This window comes from Saccoglossus kowalevskii, chromosome 3, assembly GCF_978046115.1.
Source record: "Saccoglossus kowalevskii chromosome 3, keSacKowa6.1, whole genome shotgun sequence".
Lineage (NCBI taxonomy): Eukaryota > Metazoa > Hemichordata > Enteropneusta > Harrimaniidae > Saccoglossus > Saccoglossus kowalevskii.
The window spans coordinates 38,695,602-38,717,140 of record NC_140643.1 but is presented as its reverse complement, the minus strand read 5'-3'; the positions used below and the strand labels follow the sequence as shown (position 1 = coordinate 38,717,140).

The window sequence follows — 21,539 nt, the reverse complement described above, 5'->3', positions numbered from 1 at the left end:
CACTCAACTCTAGTGTCTCGTATGTTACACTGTGTCCGGGTACTGTAGATGAGAACTCACCACAATGCTTCCTGGAGATAATGGTAGTGACAATGGGAAAGGTAGAATGATTGCGAAAGAACTGCGTTGTGGAATCGGTGTTTTGATGTTTTGCTTATTGTTCTGTGTGGTATGCATTCCATATTTGTTTTTCAAGAATAGTAACATGCTAAAATCACTTGACGTCTTGAGTGATTTGCAATCAACTAATGAACAGATGCAACGATCAATAGGTGACTTGAAACTAGAGTTGAAAGTTTTGAAGGTAAGATACATTCTCGGGACATCTGTCGTTATTTCAAACCTGAAAAGCAATATAGATCTGTGTAGTTTAGAAGGTGGCAAGGTGAACGCTGGTTTCGTGGGTACCAGTATATTAAACTGACAACTGATTCACAAAACAACCTAATCTCACGTTTTCAGAAAAACGTCTGCACAACCTTAAATTTTGCACGCTCTTCAATTGTCTGTAGATATTTGTCTTAGAAGTTGCTCCACAATGTAATCAAATATAGGACTCATTACATTAACATTTTCTGAGCATTTTAATTACTATTACTATTACTCAACAATCCATTAAATATTATTTTTAAATTGTAAATATTTCCATTCTTCGATTCCGTATTGCAGCATTCGAAAGATGTTTGTCAAAGTATCGCAACATTCGAAAGATGTTTGTCAAATAGAGTAACACTCGTTAAAAAGAAGTATACTCAGTGACGTATGTGATAAGTGTTTGCTTACACCACATAAATGTTTTACTGTGAGTGGACTTTGGCCGATGATTGTGACGCACAATAATACCTTTTTATGTTATAAACAACAATACTTGTTTAAGCTAAAAATTACAAGAGCGGGGAAGAATGAAGAGCGGGTACACAAGCTGATTAGATTAAAACACATAGCTTGTAATTCTCATGAATGTTATTGTAGAGCATTTAAAAAAACACAATGGTGACAGCATGTATGTTTGGATGTGTGTGTGTGTGCATATGATATACAAGTACAAAAGTTGTACAAAAAGTACTCTATACAAAATTATGTGCATTCTTAAAAGAACACAGAAATGAAAATCAGCACTGGTTGGCAATTGTGAATTGATGTGAAAAACGGTAGCCCTGCATGCTCAAATCTGTAGAAAACTGGCCAAAACATGTTCAAACAAGCGACTGTGGCGCATGATATTATGCTAGATAGTAAGAACAAACAATGGTTATTGTCAACAAAATCAGCACAATGCTATGTATATTTTATTATAGTCGTATCTCAACAATTTCTCATAAGTACATTATTGTGTCCAATTCAGGGTCAAGCTATTGTACCAACGTAAAAATAACAAGGAAGCGCCTAATTTTCAAGGATACAGAATGATCAGATATGCTAAAAATGTTTAAAGAACATTTAAATATCAGTTAATCTGCTAACGCTCATGAGGTTGTCCCCATTGCTAAATAACCTCCTATTCTGGATATGCGAGAATCAAAGTCCATCACAACATGCGTCAATAAACCTGCATGTTCAACCATCATACCAAATCGCAAGAAATTTGATCATACATGTTGAAAAATGGTCCAATAAAGCACTGAAATTATGATTTGTCATTTTATTCAGCCATTCGGTCAAAAACGATTTTGACATACACGGAATATAAATCATACATCCCCATTCACGACCGTAGGGGACAGGTGTGTAATGTGTGCCTCTTACTGTTACACGTTAATTTGAGTCGATATCAAATAACATATGATAAATAATGTGAATTATGTTGTGTTTCAGACACAACTCAGTGGAGAAGATGAAACAAAATCAGAACATCACGTGAGCAAACGTGACGTCACAACTGATCTCAGGTGGCTGGTTGAGAACTGTAAGTTGTCTTTTCAGTTATGAGCATATGCAATAACCAAGACATTCCAAAAAATGTAAAAGTGTTATTACAACAGTGTGACGTAACATCAGGAAATATGCTTTTCCCGGATAGTACACTTCGGAATGGTATTATTGTCGGAATAGTATTATTGTCGTTTTTTCTTTCAGAATGTAAACGAACCTCAGACAGTGATAAAGTAGATGTGTTTTAAACCAATAGAAAGTGCTTTCTTATTCTTTATTAAAAGCACGTCAAAATGTGATTATAATTGTGAGCCAATAAACAAATATTCGGAATGTTTATCGCGTGAACTGTCAACATTATGGAACTGTATTTTAGCTTGCTGTTGAGATTCTCCTGATCAGCGTAACAAGACCACTTGGTTGTATTGTTTTGATTCATTTACCGGTCCATCATTGGTTAGTAGTTTGTTCGTGTGATTGTTTGTTTTATAACTGTATGTGCTGACTTCTATCATTGTTCCCCCTCTTCTTCTAGTGTCAATATTGCAAGGACCCCCTGGTCCACAAGGCCTCCCTGGAGACAACGGAATTCCTGGAATCCGTAAGTATTATTACTTTTAGCAACGTCTTACAATTTGTATTGCATTAATATATCCTACTGTGTATGTAGCCTGGACTCACCAAGCACGAATGCGTACATAAAAGAAATATAGTTTCTGAACTAGTTGACCATACAATTTCCACTGGGTTCGAGGAATTCGGCGTTGATATACCTATGCATTACAAGTAATAGTCTTAGGGGAGAACAACAAACACACTGACACAGTTATCATTGAGTACTCAATAAATTAAGTTACAATCATCAACATTAAGTGTCATATTTTGATATATGCAAAATAGTATAGAAATATATTAACCGCCCTTACTGATGCACGTGCACGAATGTATCAATAAACTTTAGCTAACAATATTACTGATAATTACAGTGAAAGTGAATCAGTAGATCAAAAAATACAAGTTAACAATTATGTAATTTCTTACAATGTATAACAATCTTAGACCTGCAATTTCTAATAATAATGTACTAACAGTAATGCACCAACAATTCCCTAACAGTGTATTAATGTACAGTAATCTCAGTAATACAAGTGAGGCTAAACAGGTAAAATAAGCCATGCATGGTACAGTCCGCGTTAGTTATAACATTTAAGATATATAGTTTTGTTTGTAGTAATATAGTTTGAACATAAACATGTCAGAGATATGGATCCAGAAGCTGATGCTCTGTTATGATGATTTTGTTATCATTAAAATGATTGACATTCAGTCATCTTGTGTCTTATCGCTAAACGAATTCTTGTTCATATTGAGAGATATTGCTTTGGAACAGCATTAATAAGAACAAAGTGGCCAGTGTATGTACCACGTGTAAATAGCCGAGATCCGGTTCCGGAATGCCAGAAATGCATAATTTTGATCACTTTTGAGCACATAAATGGCCGCCATCTTGAATCATATTGTGAAACAAATTGATGTGCATATGTATAATATTGCGTATGAAGTGTGTGTACATGTCTAAGATATAGGTCCGGACGCACGCACGGATGCACATAAGTTTTCGGACTGCGTCTGAACTGGGACTAATCATTTACCGTAGCCTCTTAACAGTAACCTTAAACAGCGTAAGTAGTGTAATAATAATGAACTTACGTCATTCATACTAATCTGTTATCTCTTTTTATCAAATAGTGCAGCTATGAATTGTACATAGCAAATAGAAAGCAAGCATTGAAATGTCTTTCTACAGCTAAACAAATATAAAAAGCATAATTCTAAATCAATAACACAAGATACCAATCAATTTATAATTGACTAAGATAGAGTCAATTGACGGATGCATGTAACAGTAATCCACTTTCACGCAGACACGGAGGTCAATGAAAAGTGCGCCACCAACGACAGCAGTTGGGCGCCATCTGTTTTAATATAAATTATGTAATTGTTCAAATGCACAGAATACACTGCACATAGGATAGGATACATGTAGATACCACAATCTATTCAAAGATTATTTTCATTCGAGCAGCTGGATTTCCATGCATTGGATCTGCGGAGTCCAACAATGACAATGACAACGATAACGATGATGGACCAGGAAGTGATGATCGTACATCAACCAATGTAAATGGAACGACTGGATCTGTGTATGTGAGATGGGGAAGATCGACATGTGAAGATACTGCTGAACTAGTTTATGAAGGTATGTATAATAAAATTGTAATAATGTTCGGGACACATATGGATTTTTTGTATGATTTTTCCATGATTTCATGAAGACAACGCTTATTCAAGCTTGTAATGGAATGTCAGATATCGTGTTCTCTGTATTCTCATTCTGCCCACTAGGTGTCATGGGAGTAGCGCGTCACATTCATAAAGGTAGTGGTTCTAACTACCAATGTCTGCCATTGAATCCTATTCATGACGACGTAGTAAGTGGTACCGGAGGGTACAGGGCTTTGATGTATGGTTCAGAGTATCAGATGAACACATTCAGCCCTTTGTCAGCTGTGCACGATCATGATGCAGTATGTGCAGTGTGCAGAGTTCGTTCTCGTGGTACCGTCTTAATGGTTCCTGCTCGTAATGAATGCCCGTCAACTGAGTGGACCAGAGAGTATTATGGCTATTTGATGTCCGATTACTATGACCAAACAAACACGGAATTTATCTGTGTAGACCGTAATCCTGAAGGAAGAGATGGTAGTAGCGCAAACCTCAATGGAGCGTTGTTGTATTTTGTAGAGGGTCGATGTGGGTCACTTCCATGTGGTCCATATGTCAATGGCAATGAATTGACATGGTTATCAAATAATGATTAAATACTGTGAAACGATTTCACTTGCGTTTAATTCCACTATTTGAGCATATTGAATTAGTTTTAAGTTCACGAATTAATAAGTGAAAAATGCATTCAAGTGTAAATTTATCTGTCCATGTAAATTTAATTTAAAGCGGTGGTCGTCGCGCAGCGCGTGTTCAAATTTCATGTAAATAAACAACGTATTTTCCATGCGTTGTATACGTCGCTATGAGTCCCATATCGAACAGGACGCGGCGCGACGACCATCGCCCTTTAACTGATTATCAGCGAAAATAGCGATTGGGACGAAGTGGATAATTAATTAATCATGTAGATATAAAAAGTAATTTACCATGTTAAAAGTATTTAGTATGCATATTAAATATGCGGCGCAACTACCACATGGCAAATTCTATGTTCGTCGCAATAAAAATAAATAACAAAATACCCCTGTCAGATATAAACGAGAGATATCCACTCCACTCCGCCAGAGGGCGTCCATATATATATATATCTGTTGAATTTGTTAAAAGATTCCTCTCATTAGTAAATAGCGCCCTCACTCAACAATATTTAGAATGAGTGGTTGGTCAAAAGTTTGATGAGTCAGGTGCATCTATTGGCTAAGCTTGTTGTACATAAATGCAAATAAGTATAGGAACCATTAATGCTGTAGGGTGTACTGGGAGGGGTGGAGGATTTCATGTTTGTAATGACTGGTTGTAATGTTTGTTGAGTCATTGTTTAGACACCCTGCAGCTTGAAATGGTATGGTCCAAATCCAAATTCGATATGGCGGTGATGAATATCTGTGCGATATGGCAGTGTCGTCTAAAAACCACGCATCAAAATGATTTCTGTTTATTTATTTACTGTTGTAGATCCTGAGAACTAGCCATTGAATATGATGTCAGGAATAAATGGTTTTCTGAACAAGCTTTATTAATTATTGCTGGCAATATTCCAGTATGAATTGGGAGCAAACCGTGACACCATATCTAGCCGTTGTATTGTTATGCTTCTAATATTTTTTTTTTTAAATAAAATAAATTAAATAGAAATATTATGTGTATTTTTGTATGTAGAAACATGGCTGACCCACTCAAAAATATAAAGAAGTGTGGTCTGCAGTTCTTTTTTTTAATTTTTTTATTTGTGAAAAAAAACTGGTATTTTACAGAGTGTAAACAATAAAACACTCACAGTGCAAGGCTAGTTCACCAACATGTCTATTCTCTTGCTTGAGTGTGAAAGTACATGGTTTAGTGACTACCTCTTATATTTTTAACTTTTAGAATTTCATTTATTTGGGAAGGTTCTTCTATAAAAATATAACAGATGTAATGAATTAATTTTAATAATTTAATTTAATTTCAGAACTAAAGCTGAGTCACTACTTGAGAAATCATATTTTAAAAGATTTCAACTGTGGCTAGACTGACCCCCCTCCCCCCTATGGCTACAAGTTATAAGTCATGCCATAGTATACTTACAGGTAAGTGAATAGTATACCTTCTCTAATTAAAGCATAACTAGATACTCACTGCTTGTAATATTAATGAATTAATTTTAATATTTTATTTTAACTTCAGAACTAAAGCAAATTCACTACCTGAGACGTATATCGTACATGTATTCACTGCGCATAGGCTACAAAATCTATAGGAACAAGTTAAAAGTCATGCCATAGTATGCTTACAGGTGGGTGAATAGTATACCTTCTCTAATTAAAGCATAACTAGATACTCACTGCTTGTAATATTAATGAATTAATTTTAATATTTTATTTTAACTTCAGAACTAAAGCAAATTCACTATCTGAGACGTATATCGTACATGTATTCACTGCGCCTAGGCTACAAAATCTATAGGAACAAGTTAAAAGTCATGCCATAGTATGCTTACAGGTGGGTGAATAGTATACCTTCTCTAATTAAAGCATAACTAGATACTCACTGCTTGTAATATTAATGAATTAATTTTAATATTTTATTTTAACTTCAGAACTAAAGCAAATTCACTATCTGAGACGTATATCGTACATGTATTCACTGCGCCTAGGCTACAAAATCTATAGGAACAAGTTAAAAGTCATGCCATAGTATGCTTACAGGTAAGTGAATAGTATACCTTCTCTAATTAAAGCATAACTAGATACTCACTGCTTGTAATATTAATGAATTAATTTTAATATTTTATTTTAACTTCAGAACTAAAGCAAATTCACTACCTGAGACGTATATCGTACATGTATTCACTGCGCCTAGGCTACAAAATCTATAGGAACAAGTTAAAAGTCATCTCATAGTATGTTTTCAGGTGAGTGAATTGTATACCTTCATTAATTAAAGCATAACTAGATACTCACTGCTTGTAATATAACCGTCGCTATCCGGACCTCTATTTCTGACAGTTGGGTATTTGCAGTTAGTAATATAGTGAACGATTAATCAAAAGATATGACAGGTTCAGTACTTATTAGTGTGATTGGCTGTATGATTGAAGGTCACGCCTTAGATTCTTGTAACTGCTTTGTAATTGGTTAAGTTTTGATTTGTAATAAATAGACGAAGTCCTTAGTCAGAGAGAGAGAGAGAGAGAGCTCTACGAGGCGAGAGAGTCTTGGTCAGTGCTGGGGAGAGATCCTGAGGAGGCGGTTTGCCTCCAGGCGTTCTCGATGTGGCTAATGACTAGCTATTGAAACGTATTCCGTTGTGTGCGTCTATTTGACTGTAAAGTTTAAGTGACTTTCCCGGTCCGGTACCTCAAGCAGACGTGATAAAAAGACCAGATGAGACCCCCCTGACACGTGTTGGAGAACCCCGGACCACAGGAGAATTTCCCCGGGATAGCGCGACGACCATCGCCCTTTCATCATTTTTCTGAAATGTGCCAAGTAGACAGTAGATAACTGAATGCAAATAAAGAGAAGAGTAAAACATTTCATGAACCATATAAATAAATGCTTTCTGTAATGAAAATATATTTTAATCATTCAAGGGTTTTCCCCGTTCACCCCCCCGTATACCTGTCTATATAAAGTCACTTGACAATACCGCCCAACCTTCATATGACGCCCGTGTCTCATACGTTACGCATTGCCTGAAACTGCACCAGAATGTTTCCTGAAGACAAAAGCAGCGACATTGGGAAGAGGGGAAGGATTGGGAAAGTGTTTCGGTGTGTAATCGGTGTTTCGATGATTTGCTTATTATTTTGCATGGCATTCATCCCATATTTGATTTTCAAGAATAGTGACATACACAGATCAATGAGTGCATTGCAGTCAACTAATAAACAACTGGAAGACAGACTTGATGAAATACAAAGGACACTGGACAGTTTGAAACTAGAAATGTCAACTTTGCAGGTAAGACTGTTAAATTATAGCCATCTAAAATCTACGAATTAAAGTAGTTTCCGCCTAAGGATATAGTACCACCTATTTATTTAACCTAATTTGTGTCACCTAACATCCTATGACGTACGAACTTATTCTGAGCTACCACGTAGAATGTACTAGACTCTTTAATGCGCCAGCCTTGAAAGCCTTGAAATTGATTCTATCGAATAATGTCCGAGTGTATTTAAACAAATCTCATTATATCTGTTAAACACTTTGTTTAATATTAATGTTTAATAGACATTGAGTTAAAAAAACGTTAGGTGTCACCAGCCTAATTTTTGAGAAAATGATGGTTGTATTTTAGTGAATATTGACCATTTAGTCAGTATTGTAACGCTTTTACCATACGTGCCGATGGCAGAGATATTATGCCACATCTCAAATTGTAGCCTGGTGACATAGGCTGAAAAAATCATATGTCGTAAATGATTGGATACTTGTTGCCTTTAATTATTTCAAAATTTTTAAAAAGTGTCAAAAAATGAATTTTTTCTTTAACACTGTGCTCTATGAAATTGTTCTAAAAATAGCGTTATTTTGAAAATAATAGGACAAGTTTCTCAAAATACGTCACTGTAACACATTATTTCATGGTGCCATTGGACAATAGCTCCATGATTTTACATAATATACCAATAAACATTGTCATGCGATTTATGACTGATTTTTCAAAATGTATGAGTAGGCTTCTACCTTAAAGTTGATAATTTCATGGTGTGCTTTGAATAGACTGATTGTAAACAACGTCTTACTGTTAAGACTTATATTTCTATAGCTTCAGTCGCTAAAGACACACATAATCAAGTTGGGTGCTATGAGTTTGTTGATCGCCCTATAGTTGCAATACATATAAGGTCATTGGCAGCTCCACGAGGAGAGCAAAGTAAATTCTACAGCAGCTAGTCTGAGGGTGACATTGCTGTTTATAGGTTACTACAATCAGGTACTGTTATCGCACATTTTAGTGAGATCACCAGCAAGGTCACCCGGACTCTGAAGTGGTTGTTTCCTGTGGCTACAGATTGTTGTTGTAGGCCCTCTCATGCAGCTATAAAACATAACGATGCTCATCTAAAATTGCAATAACAAGTATGTTCATCTTAATGCCGGTGGACAAAGCAACTATTTCTAAATTAGTTTATGTATTTAGTCAGGATACTCGGGATATATGAAGACTAGATCGAATAAATATTTCAAACTCTGTGGAGAAGCTGTTTTCTAAGGAAGCGATATTTGCGGTAGGGGGTGGTGTCAGATTATAGAGTATATGTGTGAAGTGTGGTATGTGTACATGTCGTTTGAAAACACAAAATACTGCCATTACAATCTCAATGAGCCATCCCATGCATATTTTATGAATGTGTACCCCAACAACGATGGAAATGCAGTTTTAACGATCCGAAGAGCTTATTGGCAGCGAGCTATAAGGGTCAATATGTCCACATTTTCTGGGGCGAGCATTTGTAAAATATAAATATACCGAGTATATCTTAAAACATTGTAGCACTTAATTTTGAGACTATTTGAGTATGGGTTTACGTCATCCCAATTGTCTTTCAAGAAATAAACTATAAATAATATTTATAGATACTGTCAAAATACCAAAGGGACTGGACAAAAAGTACATGGGGGTAGACTGGTGTTTATTGAAAGTCGTCTTTCCCTTGAAAGGTGCATGAAAAAATGTGACCCCCCCTTTCTAAGTGTAGGGATAGTACATGTATTAAAACTATATATACATACAAATTGATGATCTACTACACAACTTAGAACTTTTTCTACTTCAATCAGTTAGCCCAGCTCTCATTGAGAATAGAACAATGTATGATACTGTGTATGTACCAGATTAGGGTGATATATACACAATTTTACTGGCACCTTTATGAGTGTTGTGTGTTGAATCGTGTACATTCTTGTTATATGCTGACGACTTGCTATTGTTTTCTACAACCCAAGAGGGGTTACAAAAGTGCATTGATGCAGTCCAAAATTACTGTAACAAAATTACTGTGAGTTCCAATGATAATGTACTGAAGTTATGGAGACACAGAATTCTGAGACAGTATTTAAAAGTAAACATTTTTATATGGACGCCACTAAATTACAGTGTCTTAATTATTATAATTACCTTGGCATTGTTTTTCAAACAAATGGAAAGTTTCATAATGTTATGTCTAGGCTACGAGACAAAGCACAGAAAGCACTGTTTAAGATGTACAAAATGCTTTGGATCAGTGAGGAATGTTATTCTGTTAGTCTGGCTAAAGAAACTATTAACTCTATTATCAAACCCACAGCTTTATATGGGGCTGATGTGTGGGGAGGGGTTATGCTAAACACGTACAAGGGGTCTGGTAAAAATAAATGTACAGTCGACAATTGCAATTTTGAAACAAAACTTTTCTCAGACAAATTAATTGCAGAAAAACTTCACATGAAATTCTGTAAGAGTTATTGGTGTGCACAGGAAAGCATCTAATGGCCCATGTAGATGTGAATTGGGTCAATATCCACTTATATTGAATATCTGTGTTTGAATTATGAAATATTATCAAAGACTAGTATTTAAAAACAAAACAATTCTATCATTGATGCAGCCTATGAAGAATCTAAAACTTTGGTGCATGACCCATGGCTTAACTAAAATTACTAGTGATACTAGATCTAACTAATTCAGACCCACATCAGAATAATTTTTGGATATTATAAGAAGCTCAAATGTTAGTACCGTATGAAGTGGAAAAACAATTTGTTGAACAATTGTAAGCTTGACTTGTATAGGTGTTCTAAAGAAAATTTTGAATTTTAACATGGTTTATAAAAAACAATTAAAAAAACATAGAATAGCTTATACTAACTTTAGAACTTCTACACATTATTTTCCCATTGAATCCGGTAGATATAAAGGCATTTTGAAGAGAAACAGGCTATGTAATCTCCATGAATGCAATGAAGTAGGGGATGAGAAACATTACATTTTATATTGTAATAATTGTCTAATCAAAGAACAAAGATCTTGATTACTTGCAGCTCTATACATCTATGACCCAAAGTTGAAAGATTTTAGCATGGATGAATTATTTCCTATTATTGTTTCAAGTAATGATTTTTTTTCATTCTTAGCATTTTTGCAATTTTTTTTTGTCTATATTCTTGATATGTTTTAGTACTGTAAGTTTTTGTTGTTCTGAATGTTTTGCTTTGTTATTCTTATTTTTGGACTTTACTCAGGACTTAATTGGTACCTTCCAAATAAAAAATTCTATCTATCTACTATATAACCTACACTAAAAAGATAACAATTACAACAAAGAAAGCCAAATATACTGTGTATGGAAGAGTGGCCATCCCGTGGCATAATCCACTCTAGGTACTCTAGACAAACGATGATATGAGGAATGCAGTTTATTACTGATTTTCCTTTTGTTGACACATAGGATCGTCATCATTGATGCTAATATGAGTTACGATACACCACAACACGGCTTAGTATATATATATATGTGTTATAGCTACTACGCAGTGAACTGCATTGTCTTTAATTATGCACAGATGTTTAGTGAATGTTTTAGCCAATTGGCGTTTTGTCCCCCCCCCCCCAAAAAAAAAACACAGTATACGACATGTATGATTTACTAGACTTGCATACAGTTTATATTTTGGTATTTTTGCAATAAAATAAAAAAATCATGGGAGTGTGTAAATGGCCGGGTTAGCGCGAAATAAATAAGGAACTTGTGACCAACTTTCGCAATTTATACACTTCTATAATTGACTCTATTGAAAAAAAAACACCAACAAATAGACAAGAGGCTTTATACAAGTCTAATGATTAGCGAGTAAACGATTCAGGCGTTAATGTGTAAAGCGATTATTGCTTGGTGTAGTACCTGTTACTAAGTAAAGACGTAACGATTGCTGTTGGGTGTGGTCATTAACGAGGGAAATCCGTTAATAATAGTTTTACGGATAATAGGTGGCGAGTGAGGACAACAGGAATACGATCGTAACGTTCGATCAGAAAATGGAAACGCTGGAGGGCCCCACATACAGACTAACGATATGTTACTAAATATTCATAAGATACTTGACCTAGACTTATAAATTAAAGATATCTACTAGAAGTACGTTTTAGGTAAACTTATAATTTATTCAATCACTGCTATTTTATAACATTTTAAACATCAACCTGGTGATATTAGACGTATCACGTTTATCTTGCTACTTTTTTGACAATTGAAAATCTACTACGATATTGAAACAGAACATGACGTCTTAATTCATTTATGCACAATTATTTATTTGAAAACAAAACAAAACAAAACAAGTTGATTAATTAGAAATACGGTAAAAAAGCGAGAAAATATTCTTTGTGTAATTAGGTGCTCCTATATTCCTCACAAAAACCCAAAATTTGACTGAATTTTGTTAGCGGCTGGCTTAATGTTGACCCAACGCATCGTTTGGTTATAAAAGTTTATTTAGTATTTTTTCTGATTTGTAGGAGTCTGAAAAACACAACTTGTCTTTTTATTCAGTTTCAAGCTGTATTCAAAAAAGCTGCCCCCATATATTAATTATTGGCAAAGTGATCGCATTTATTTACGCCACCTGCTTCAATCCACTGTGTCGTGATCTCGTATGAATTTGAAGCAAGGCCACTGGACTAAATATTAAAAACCTACAGGTGTTGAAAATAGTAGACGTGTAACTAAAATGATCACTAGACTTTCATTGATAAACGTTGATTTTCCCACAATTCAATGCGCTCTTCTAGTGGAAATCATTATCGATGCTCTGCGCAACAGTCAAAGTCGCCATATTTGTTCATATGAGAACATATCTCACGCATTCGTGGCGCTGTCATGAATTAGTTTTCGCGTATCTGTTATCCGACTTATTTAGCTGATTAATAGTGAATAGCTGTGTTATATCTGTCATCATTTAGGCTCATGCGAGGTCCTGGACGGAACTTGACTCAGTGATTTTGAACTAATTACGATATAACCGTCGCTATCCGGACCGCTATTTCTGACAGTTGGGTATTCGCAGTTAGTAATATAGTGAACGATTAATCAAAAGATATGACAGGTTCAGTACTTAGTGTGATTGGCTGTATGATTGAAGGTCACGCCTTAGATTCTTGTAACTGCTTTGTAATTGGTTAAGTTTTGATTTGTAATAAATAGACGAAATCCTTGGTCAGAGAGAGAGAGAGAGAGAGAGAGCTCTACGATGCGAGAGAGTCTTGGTCAGTGCTAGGAGGCGGTTTGCCTCGATGCGTTCTCGATGTGGCTAATGACTAGCTATTGAAACGTATTCCGTTGTGTGCGTCTATTTGACCGTAAAGTTTAAGTGACTTTCCCGGTCCGGTACCTCGAGCAGACGTGACATAGAGACCAGACGAGATTCCCTCTGACACGTGTTGGAGAACAGAGGAGAATTTCCCCGTGATAGTGCGACGACCACCGCCCTTTCATCATTTTTCTGAAATGTGCCAAGTAGACAGTAAATAACCGAATGCAAATAGAGAGAGGATTAAAACATTTCATGAACCATAGAAATAAATGCTTTCTGTAATGAAGATATATTTTAATCATTCAAGGGTTTTCCCCTTTCACTTTATATAGACAGGTATACGGGGGGGGGGGGGCGTATACCTGTCTATATAAAGTAACTTGACAATACCGCCCTACCTTCATATGACGCCCGTGTCTCATACGTTACGCATTGTCTGAAACTGCACCAGAATGTTTCCTGAAGACAAGAGTAGCGACATTGGGAAGAGGGGAAGGATTGGGAATGTGTTTCGGTGTGTACTCGGTGTTTCGATCATTTGCTTATTATTCTGTATGGCATTCATCCCATATTTGGTTTTCAAGAATAATGACATAAAAAGATCAATGAGTGCATTGCAGTCAACTAATAAACAACTAGAAGACAGACTTGATGAAATACAGAGGACACTTGACAGTTTGAAACTAGAACTGTCAACTTTGCAGGTAAGACTGTTAAATCGTAGCCATCTAAAATCTACGAATTAAAGTAGTTTCCGCCTAAGGACATAGTACCACCTATTTGTTTAATCTAATTTGTGTCACCTGACATCCTATGACGTACGTACTTATTCTGAGCCACCACGACTGACGTAGAATGTAATAGAATCTTTAATGCGCCAGCCTTGCGTAGATGTGTTCCGGTGTCGCACCGTTAGTTTGCATTGTCACTATACATCCAATACCACGGGAGCGGTCGGACGACCAAGAGTTATACTATCTCTAACTGCCGATAACAGATGACTATTCAAATTAAGGTTGCGACTGAACTGAGTGTGAAGGAAACTGTTCAGTCACTAAATTATCCATAAACATTTGGCCATGCAATAATGTTATAGTTGTATTCACTGACACTGCACGCTGTACACTTGGTAACAAGTGGAAATAAAATTCCCAACCGTTGTCGAAAGGTAAAAGTCACATTGACAAAATAAAACAACCAAAAAGTGCACTAGACAATATAGTCAAATCAGTAAAGGACTGTAAGGGAAAGATGTATGGCCTTCATATTATTATTATTACATTATGTCAGGAGTTTCGAGTGAGCACACGCTGTGATTGGAAGTTTCCCTGTGCTCACCATAAATCCCAATACAGTTCTTTGCACGTAACGCTGGAGTTAATTTCTTGTCCACAGGGCCCAAACTATCAGGGAGTAAACACTGTATTGGAAGAGCTGTTCACACAGGAGAGCCCATAAACTCCAACGTAGTATTTGCTTAGCACTAAACACAAAGAAAGGTTTTATAGGCATATTAAAGTAGGATTTAGATCGTGTTAAAATCCAAATCCCATTGGAAGAGTTGTTAGCAGAAATTTTTAACTGTCAGACACAGCCATATAATCGAATAATTTGTGTATGATACCTGGGGTTATATTGATTCTATCGAATAATGTCCGAGTGTATTTAAACATATCTCATTATATCTGTCAGAAAAAGTTAAACACTTTGTTCAATAGTTTAGACAAAAGCAAACAATACATTTTTAACAAGTCTGCATATATACTAAAGGCACACAAATGGGTCGAGAAATTGTATACCCATAATAAGGAAAAAGTGGGATATTGCTGTAAAGGTTTGGAACATTGATGATATTATAATTAAAATAATCTCTTTTTGTCGTACAGACTGGTAGAAAGTTGGCTCTGATTCAAAATCAAAGATCTAATTAAGTAGAATAAGCAAACTGTTAAACCAATAAATGTGCTTTTGTTTTGCTCCTAGGATACATTTAAGGTAGAAGCCTACTCATGAATGCAAATACTCAGAATTTATTCATTTACCAATAAATTGTACCTCCAGGCAATATAAGGACATTGAGTTAAAAAACGTTAGGTGTCACCAGCCTAATTTTTGAGAAAATGATGGTTGTATTTTAGTGAATATTGGCCATTTGTCAGTATTGTAACACTTTTACCATAGGTACCAATGGCAGAGATATTTTGCCATATCTCAAATTGTAGCCTGGTGACATAGGCTGAAAAAATCATATATCGTAAATGATTGGATACTTGTTGTTGCCTTTAATTGTTTCAAAAATTTTAAAAAGTGTCAAAAAATGAAATTTTTTTTTAACACTGTGCTTTATGAAATTGTTCCAAAAATAGCGTTATTTTGAAAATAATAGGACAAGTTTCTCAAAATACGTCACTGTAACACATAACAAATGTTATTTCTTGGTGCCATTGGACAATAGCCTCATGATTTTACATAATAAACCAATAAACATTGTCATGCGATTTATGACTGATTTTTCAAAATTTATGAGTAGGCGTTAACGATTGTAAACAACGTTAAGACTTATATAGTACATGTATTTAAACTATATATACATACTAATTAATGTTCCACTACACAATCTAGAACTTTTCTACTTCAATCAGTTAGCCCAGCTCTCATTGAGAAGAGAACAATGTATGATACTGTGCATGTACCAAATTAGGGTGATACAGACACAATTTTACTGGCACCTTTATGAGTGTTGTGTGTTGAATCGTGTGCATTCTTGTTATATGCTGATGACTTGTTATTGTTTTCTACAACCCAAGAGGGGTTACAAAAGTGCATTGATGCAGTCCAAAATTACTGTAACAATTTGTATTTTAAAGTAAACATTAAAGGGCGACAGTCGTCCTGTTCAATATGAGACTCATAGCGACGTACGCAACGCGTGTAAAATACATTGTTTATTTACATGAAATTCGAACACGCGCTGCGCGACGACCACCGCGCTTTAACAAAAGCAAAATCATTATTTTTAACAGTTTTATTTGGACGCCACTAAATTACAGTGTCTTAATTATTATAATTACCTTTGCATTGTTTTTCAAACAAATGGAAAGTTTCATAATGTTATGTCTAGGCTACGAGACAAAGCACAGAAAGCACTGTTTAAGATGTACAAAATGCTTTGGATCAGTGGGGAATGTTATTCTGTTAGTCTGGCTAAAAAAAACTATTTAACTCTGTTATCAAACCAACAGCTTTATATGGGGCTGATGTGTGGGGAGGGGTTATGCTAAACATGTACAAGAGGTCTGGTAAAAATAAATGTACAGTCGACAATTGCAATTTTGAAACAAAACTTTTCTCAGATAAATTAATTGCAGAAAAACTTCACATTAATTTTTGTAAAAGAGTTATGGGTGTGCACAGGAAAGCATCTAATGACCCGCGGTATAATCCACTCTAGGCACTCTAGACAAACGAATTACGCTAGCCTTGGATCCAGCCCTTCAGAGCGTTATTTCCAATGCACTTAAGAATGGTCTGGTGTATCGCAACATATTTTTACATACGTAGTCGGCTCAGAATTCTGTGTCATCACTGATTACCTGTCTCCATGACTTCAGTACATTATCATTGAAACTCACATGTGCTGACTGATTCGTAAGTAAGGCCCGCGCCCAGCCCCCAGGCCGATGCACTAGTTTCATGAATGCAGAATGAATGAACATAGATCGAGTGTTCCAAAGCGCTTATCCAAGCACGCTGGCGAAACTTGCAGCAAGCGCGAATAATCGCTACAAAATCCTAATTTTCTTTTCAATAAGAGAGCAGGTAGACACATGAATATATATATATCTATAAGACTCGAATATGATTGGTTGTAGTGGCCACAAGGTAAAATAATCTATACGAACCCCACTGAACACAACCCGCTAACGACATAACTGTGCATCAACGAAATTATGCGCCATGATGTCAAATTGAAATTATCATTATAGTGTAATTTATTTTCTTTCATGATTTCACTCTATTGTCAATGTCAAAGTCGTAAAACAATATCAATAATGTTTTACAAACGTTTTCATTCAGCAACGCACACAGGTTGATGTTTGCTTGCACCTCGTACACATTCTACATTGAGTGCACATTTAATCAAGTGTTATACTCAAAGTAGAAATGTCTTCACTTAAAGTTTACAACATTCATTAGGTTAAATATTGGTAAATATTTAAATGACAGTGACGACCAAACTTTTTTTATCAGCAAAATATAGTAGTTCCAAGTTTTCGGAAATAGTTTATTAAAAAACGTAATATAATAAAATTTTACTTCAAATGATAAGAATGTTTTATGTTCAAGAACAGTAGACACAAGCAAGCGATACATAACAATACATTACTAGAAACGAGAAGATATGACATGTGTAGCACTCACACACAATCAAATGAGTTTACATTAATATGTTTATTTATAAACTTGTTTTTTATTATTTTTTAATTATTTACAGACAGACTTGAATGAACGCAGCAGAGAAGATGACACCAGAGAACACCACCTGAGCAAACGTGACGTCACATGTGATCTCAGCTGGTTGGCTGAGCACTGTAAGTTATATAATTATATTAACATGAAGTCAGCACACTTTTTTGACAGTCCATACAAAATTTCTGACTACGAGAAATTCATTGGTATAATGTTAGTGCAAAAGTGAATACAGTATGGTGAAAGTCGTACTAACACAACAATAAAGAATTTCCGTTTTCGACATTGTAAAAGTCTTTCGTTTTTACTAAGTAAAATTATATTTACTAAAAGTTATTTTCCTTACATGTATTGTTGAACGTGTAATTGGTAATTATGATAATTGTATTGGTGTGAAATCTTTCATGAATTATTCTTAATATATTTTTGAATTTTCTTGACAGAATCAGTTGTTTTCAAGATTTTTTACAAAAGAAAGAAAAGATTTTAGATTGTCGAAAACGGAAAGTCTCTGTCGTAGTGTTGTAAATATGTGACACTTCTTTTATATGTGAATGTCACGATTGTATTCAACATAACTGAACTAAACATAACTAGATTTTGTTGTTGTGTTTCTTTCTAGCGTCAATTTTGCGGGGACCCCCTGGACCACAAGGTACTCCTGGAAACAATGGAATTCCTGGAATTCGTAAGTGATGTTAATTGTAATAGTTCCTGAGTTATCATCGTACAATTCCATTTTCATAAACAATTGTGAAAGACAATCAAATACATTTTACTGGCTCAAGGTGTACATGAATCTGCATTATTAATATCAAATATAAATATAAGTAGAGATTTAAATATATTCCATTTTTTGGAATAGCTGGAACACCAGGTACCTCACCTGGTATTGGGTGTCCTAATTCAAGCAATGACAACGATATCGATGATAGGCCAACAAGTGATGATCGTGCATCAACCAACGTAAATGGAACAGCTGGATCTGTGTATGTGAGATGGGGAAGATCGACGTGTGAAGATACTGCTGAATTAGTTTATGAAGGTATGTATAATAGAAGTTTTACAGTTTAATAATTTTCACGACACGTATGGATACGTTTGTATGATTTTGCATGAATTCGAAAACAACCCTTATGCAAATTTGTCTGTAATCGAATGTCAGGTAATGCTACAACCATTGTGCTCTATGTATTCTCAATAATATGATTTAACCATAATTATTATATCCAAAATGAGTGAATAAATGTTTTTACAACGAAAGCTCATTCTGCCCACTAGGTGTGATGGGAGGAGCACATTACACTCATAAAGGTAGTGGTTCTAACTACCAATGTCTGCCAATGAATCCTATATATGACGACGTAGAAAGTGGTACTGGAGGGTCCAGGGCTTTGATGTATGGTACAGAGTATCAGATGAGCACGTTCAGCCCTTTGTCAGCCTTGCACGATCATGATGCAGTATGTGCAGTGTGCAGAGTTCGTTCTCGTGGTACCGTCTTAATGGTTCCTGCTCGTAATGAATGCCCGTCAACTGAGTGGACCAGAGAGTATTATGGCTACTTGATGTCCGATTACTTTGACCACCCTTCAAACAAGGAGTTTATCTGTGTAGACCGTAATCCTGAAGGAAGAGATGGTAGTAACGCAAACCTCAATGGAGCGATGTTGTATCCTGTAGAGGGTCGATGTGGATCACTGCCATGTGGTCCATATATTGATGGCAATGAATTGACATGTGCCGTGTGTACCATATGATATCAATGAATGTATGGGTCAGTTGTTACTAATATTATTCTATGCAGCTAATGGAAGATTTATATATTTACATTTATTGTATTCAGAAACTGACAGATTGCCCCATATAAGATTGTGTTTTCTGTGCTGTTCACCTCATTATGTAGTTGTCATGTCATAAAAAACAGTTCCAATAACCATTTCTAAAAGAAACCATGATATAATTGTATCCTTGTAACAACTTTTTGTAAGTTGTTACAAGGATACATTTTTTTGTGATTGTTTACAATGTAACGCCCTCAGAGCTCTTTTATATAACAGAATAAATAATGTTATTTGTTCTCGCTCTCTTGTTGTTAATAATATCAGTATCATCATAGGTAATTAATTAATTGAATAATCACTGATGAGGTTGTTTATCACATTGTAGATATAAAAAGTAATTTACCATGTTTATAAACGAGAGATATCCACTCCACTCCGCCAGAGGGCGTTCATAGAAAGGTGATGAGGGTAGGTGCGGCGAGGTACGGTAGATATGTTTTGGCTAATTACATTCAAGAATTTCATTTTTCATATATAGTCTTTTTCCCGAATTTTAATAGCTACCAATCTCAACGAAACATGTTTTACCTTAAAATGTAAAAATAAATATGTTTATCACATCTCAATGTTACACATGATGTGATCGGTTGAGACTCGGTAACATTACATTGAATAATTAAATAATAACACATGTTTGTGAGGGTGATATCACGATTTGTTGTCTGCCCAAGGGACAATGGTCATGACTAAAAGTCAAAGGGTAGACAAATCGTGATATTGTCCGAATGACCATGTGATATTTACCACATCGAATAAACATTCACCATGCACAATCACATCTACCATCTCTCATCTCTCCCACAAAATAACAACATTTATATTTGAAGTATGCAATATTTTATTTTATGTAATATAACAAGTAAGACATTACTCATTAACATACATACATTCTTTGCTGACAAATTGCGAAATACACACAGTAAATGTCAGGCGATCTGAATCCCATGTGTCCCTAAATTTAGAGAGCCTCAATACATCAAATGGAATCATAATTTTAAGATCATTTAATAAATGGGCTAAAAGAGAGGATGTTGAGCCGGACACACTGTCAGAATTGGTCAAAGCTGCTAGGGTGGTGAGTATATTGCCGCATTCACAACCTAAAACGCACTTTAACAGTAGACTAAGTTCTGTATTCAAAGATGCTTAAGCACTTGAATGCCTGTCCTCAAAATATTGTCTAAAATACTAACATCTGCTTTTTCTACCATCAATAGGTATTTAAAAATACTGTGGTGTTGTATTTTTGTTGAAGTGAAATTAATTATACACTGTATGTGGATACTGCAAAATTCCAAAAAACTTTTGGAAAAATTAAAATCACGATCATTTTAAAGTTAATGCAATTAAAACATTTGATTTTGTCAAACTATACACTACAATACCACACGACGAATTAAAACTGCGTTTGAAACATCTCATTCACCAAAGCCTTCTTTAAAAAGAGTAGTTCTCGTAGATATAAATACATTGTATTAGGCTACAAATGCACCTATTTTGTCACCAACGAAAAGATGCAAAGTCATGCTATACGGAGGAAGACATTGTTAGTATGCTTGAATTCTTAATCGAAAACAATATTGAGTTTTGGGGACATATCTTTCAATAAACCATCGGCATTCCCATGGGAACTAATTGTGTCCCCTGCTGGCTGATTTATTTCTTTACTCATATGAAGCAGAATAACTTTAAAAAATGGTAAAAGATAAAAAGCACGTTAAGGTACATAAATGATGTACTATGCATCAACAATCCTTCATTGATTATCTGTCTAGGATATATGCAC

The 21,539-nt window shown here is 35.3% G+C and overlaps 2 protein-coding genes across 2 annotated transcripts; both read left to right on the top strand.

The window, feature by feature from the left end:
• Window positions 1–64: 64 nt before the first annotated feature.
• Window positions 65–4,769, top strand: LOC100375038 (uncharacterized). The gene is made up of 5 exons (XM_085496626.1): window positions 65–304; window positions 1,816–1,906; window positions 2,408–2,473; window positions 3,959–4,132; window positions 4,279–4,769. Exons 1-5 carry the CDS (start codon window positions 65–67, stop codon window positions 4,752–4,754), a joined length of 1,047 nt encoding a protein of 348 aa, XP_085352752.1. The 3' UTR covers window positions 4,755–4,769.
• Window positions 4,770–10,311: 5,542 nt separating this feature from the next.
• Window positions 10,312–19,992, top strand: LOC100378529 (uncharacterized). Its single transcript, XM_085496625.1, has 4 exons — window positions 10,312–10,495; window positions 16,891–16,965; window positions 18,889–18,954; window positions 19,191–19,992. The coding sequence occupies exons 1-4, from the start codon at window positions 10,312–10,314 to the stop codon at window positions 19,667–19,669; spliced, it is 804 nt and encodes a 267-aa protein (XP_085352751.1). The 3' UTR covers window positions 19,670–19,992.
• Window positions 19,993–21,539: the final 1,547 nt, after the last annotated feature.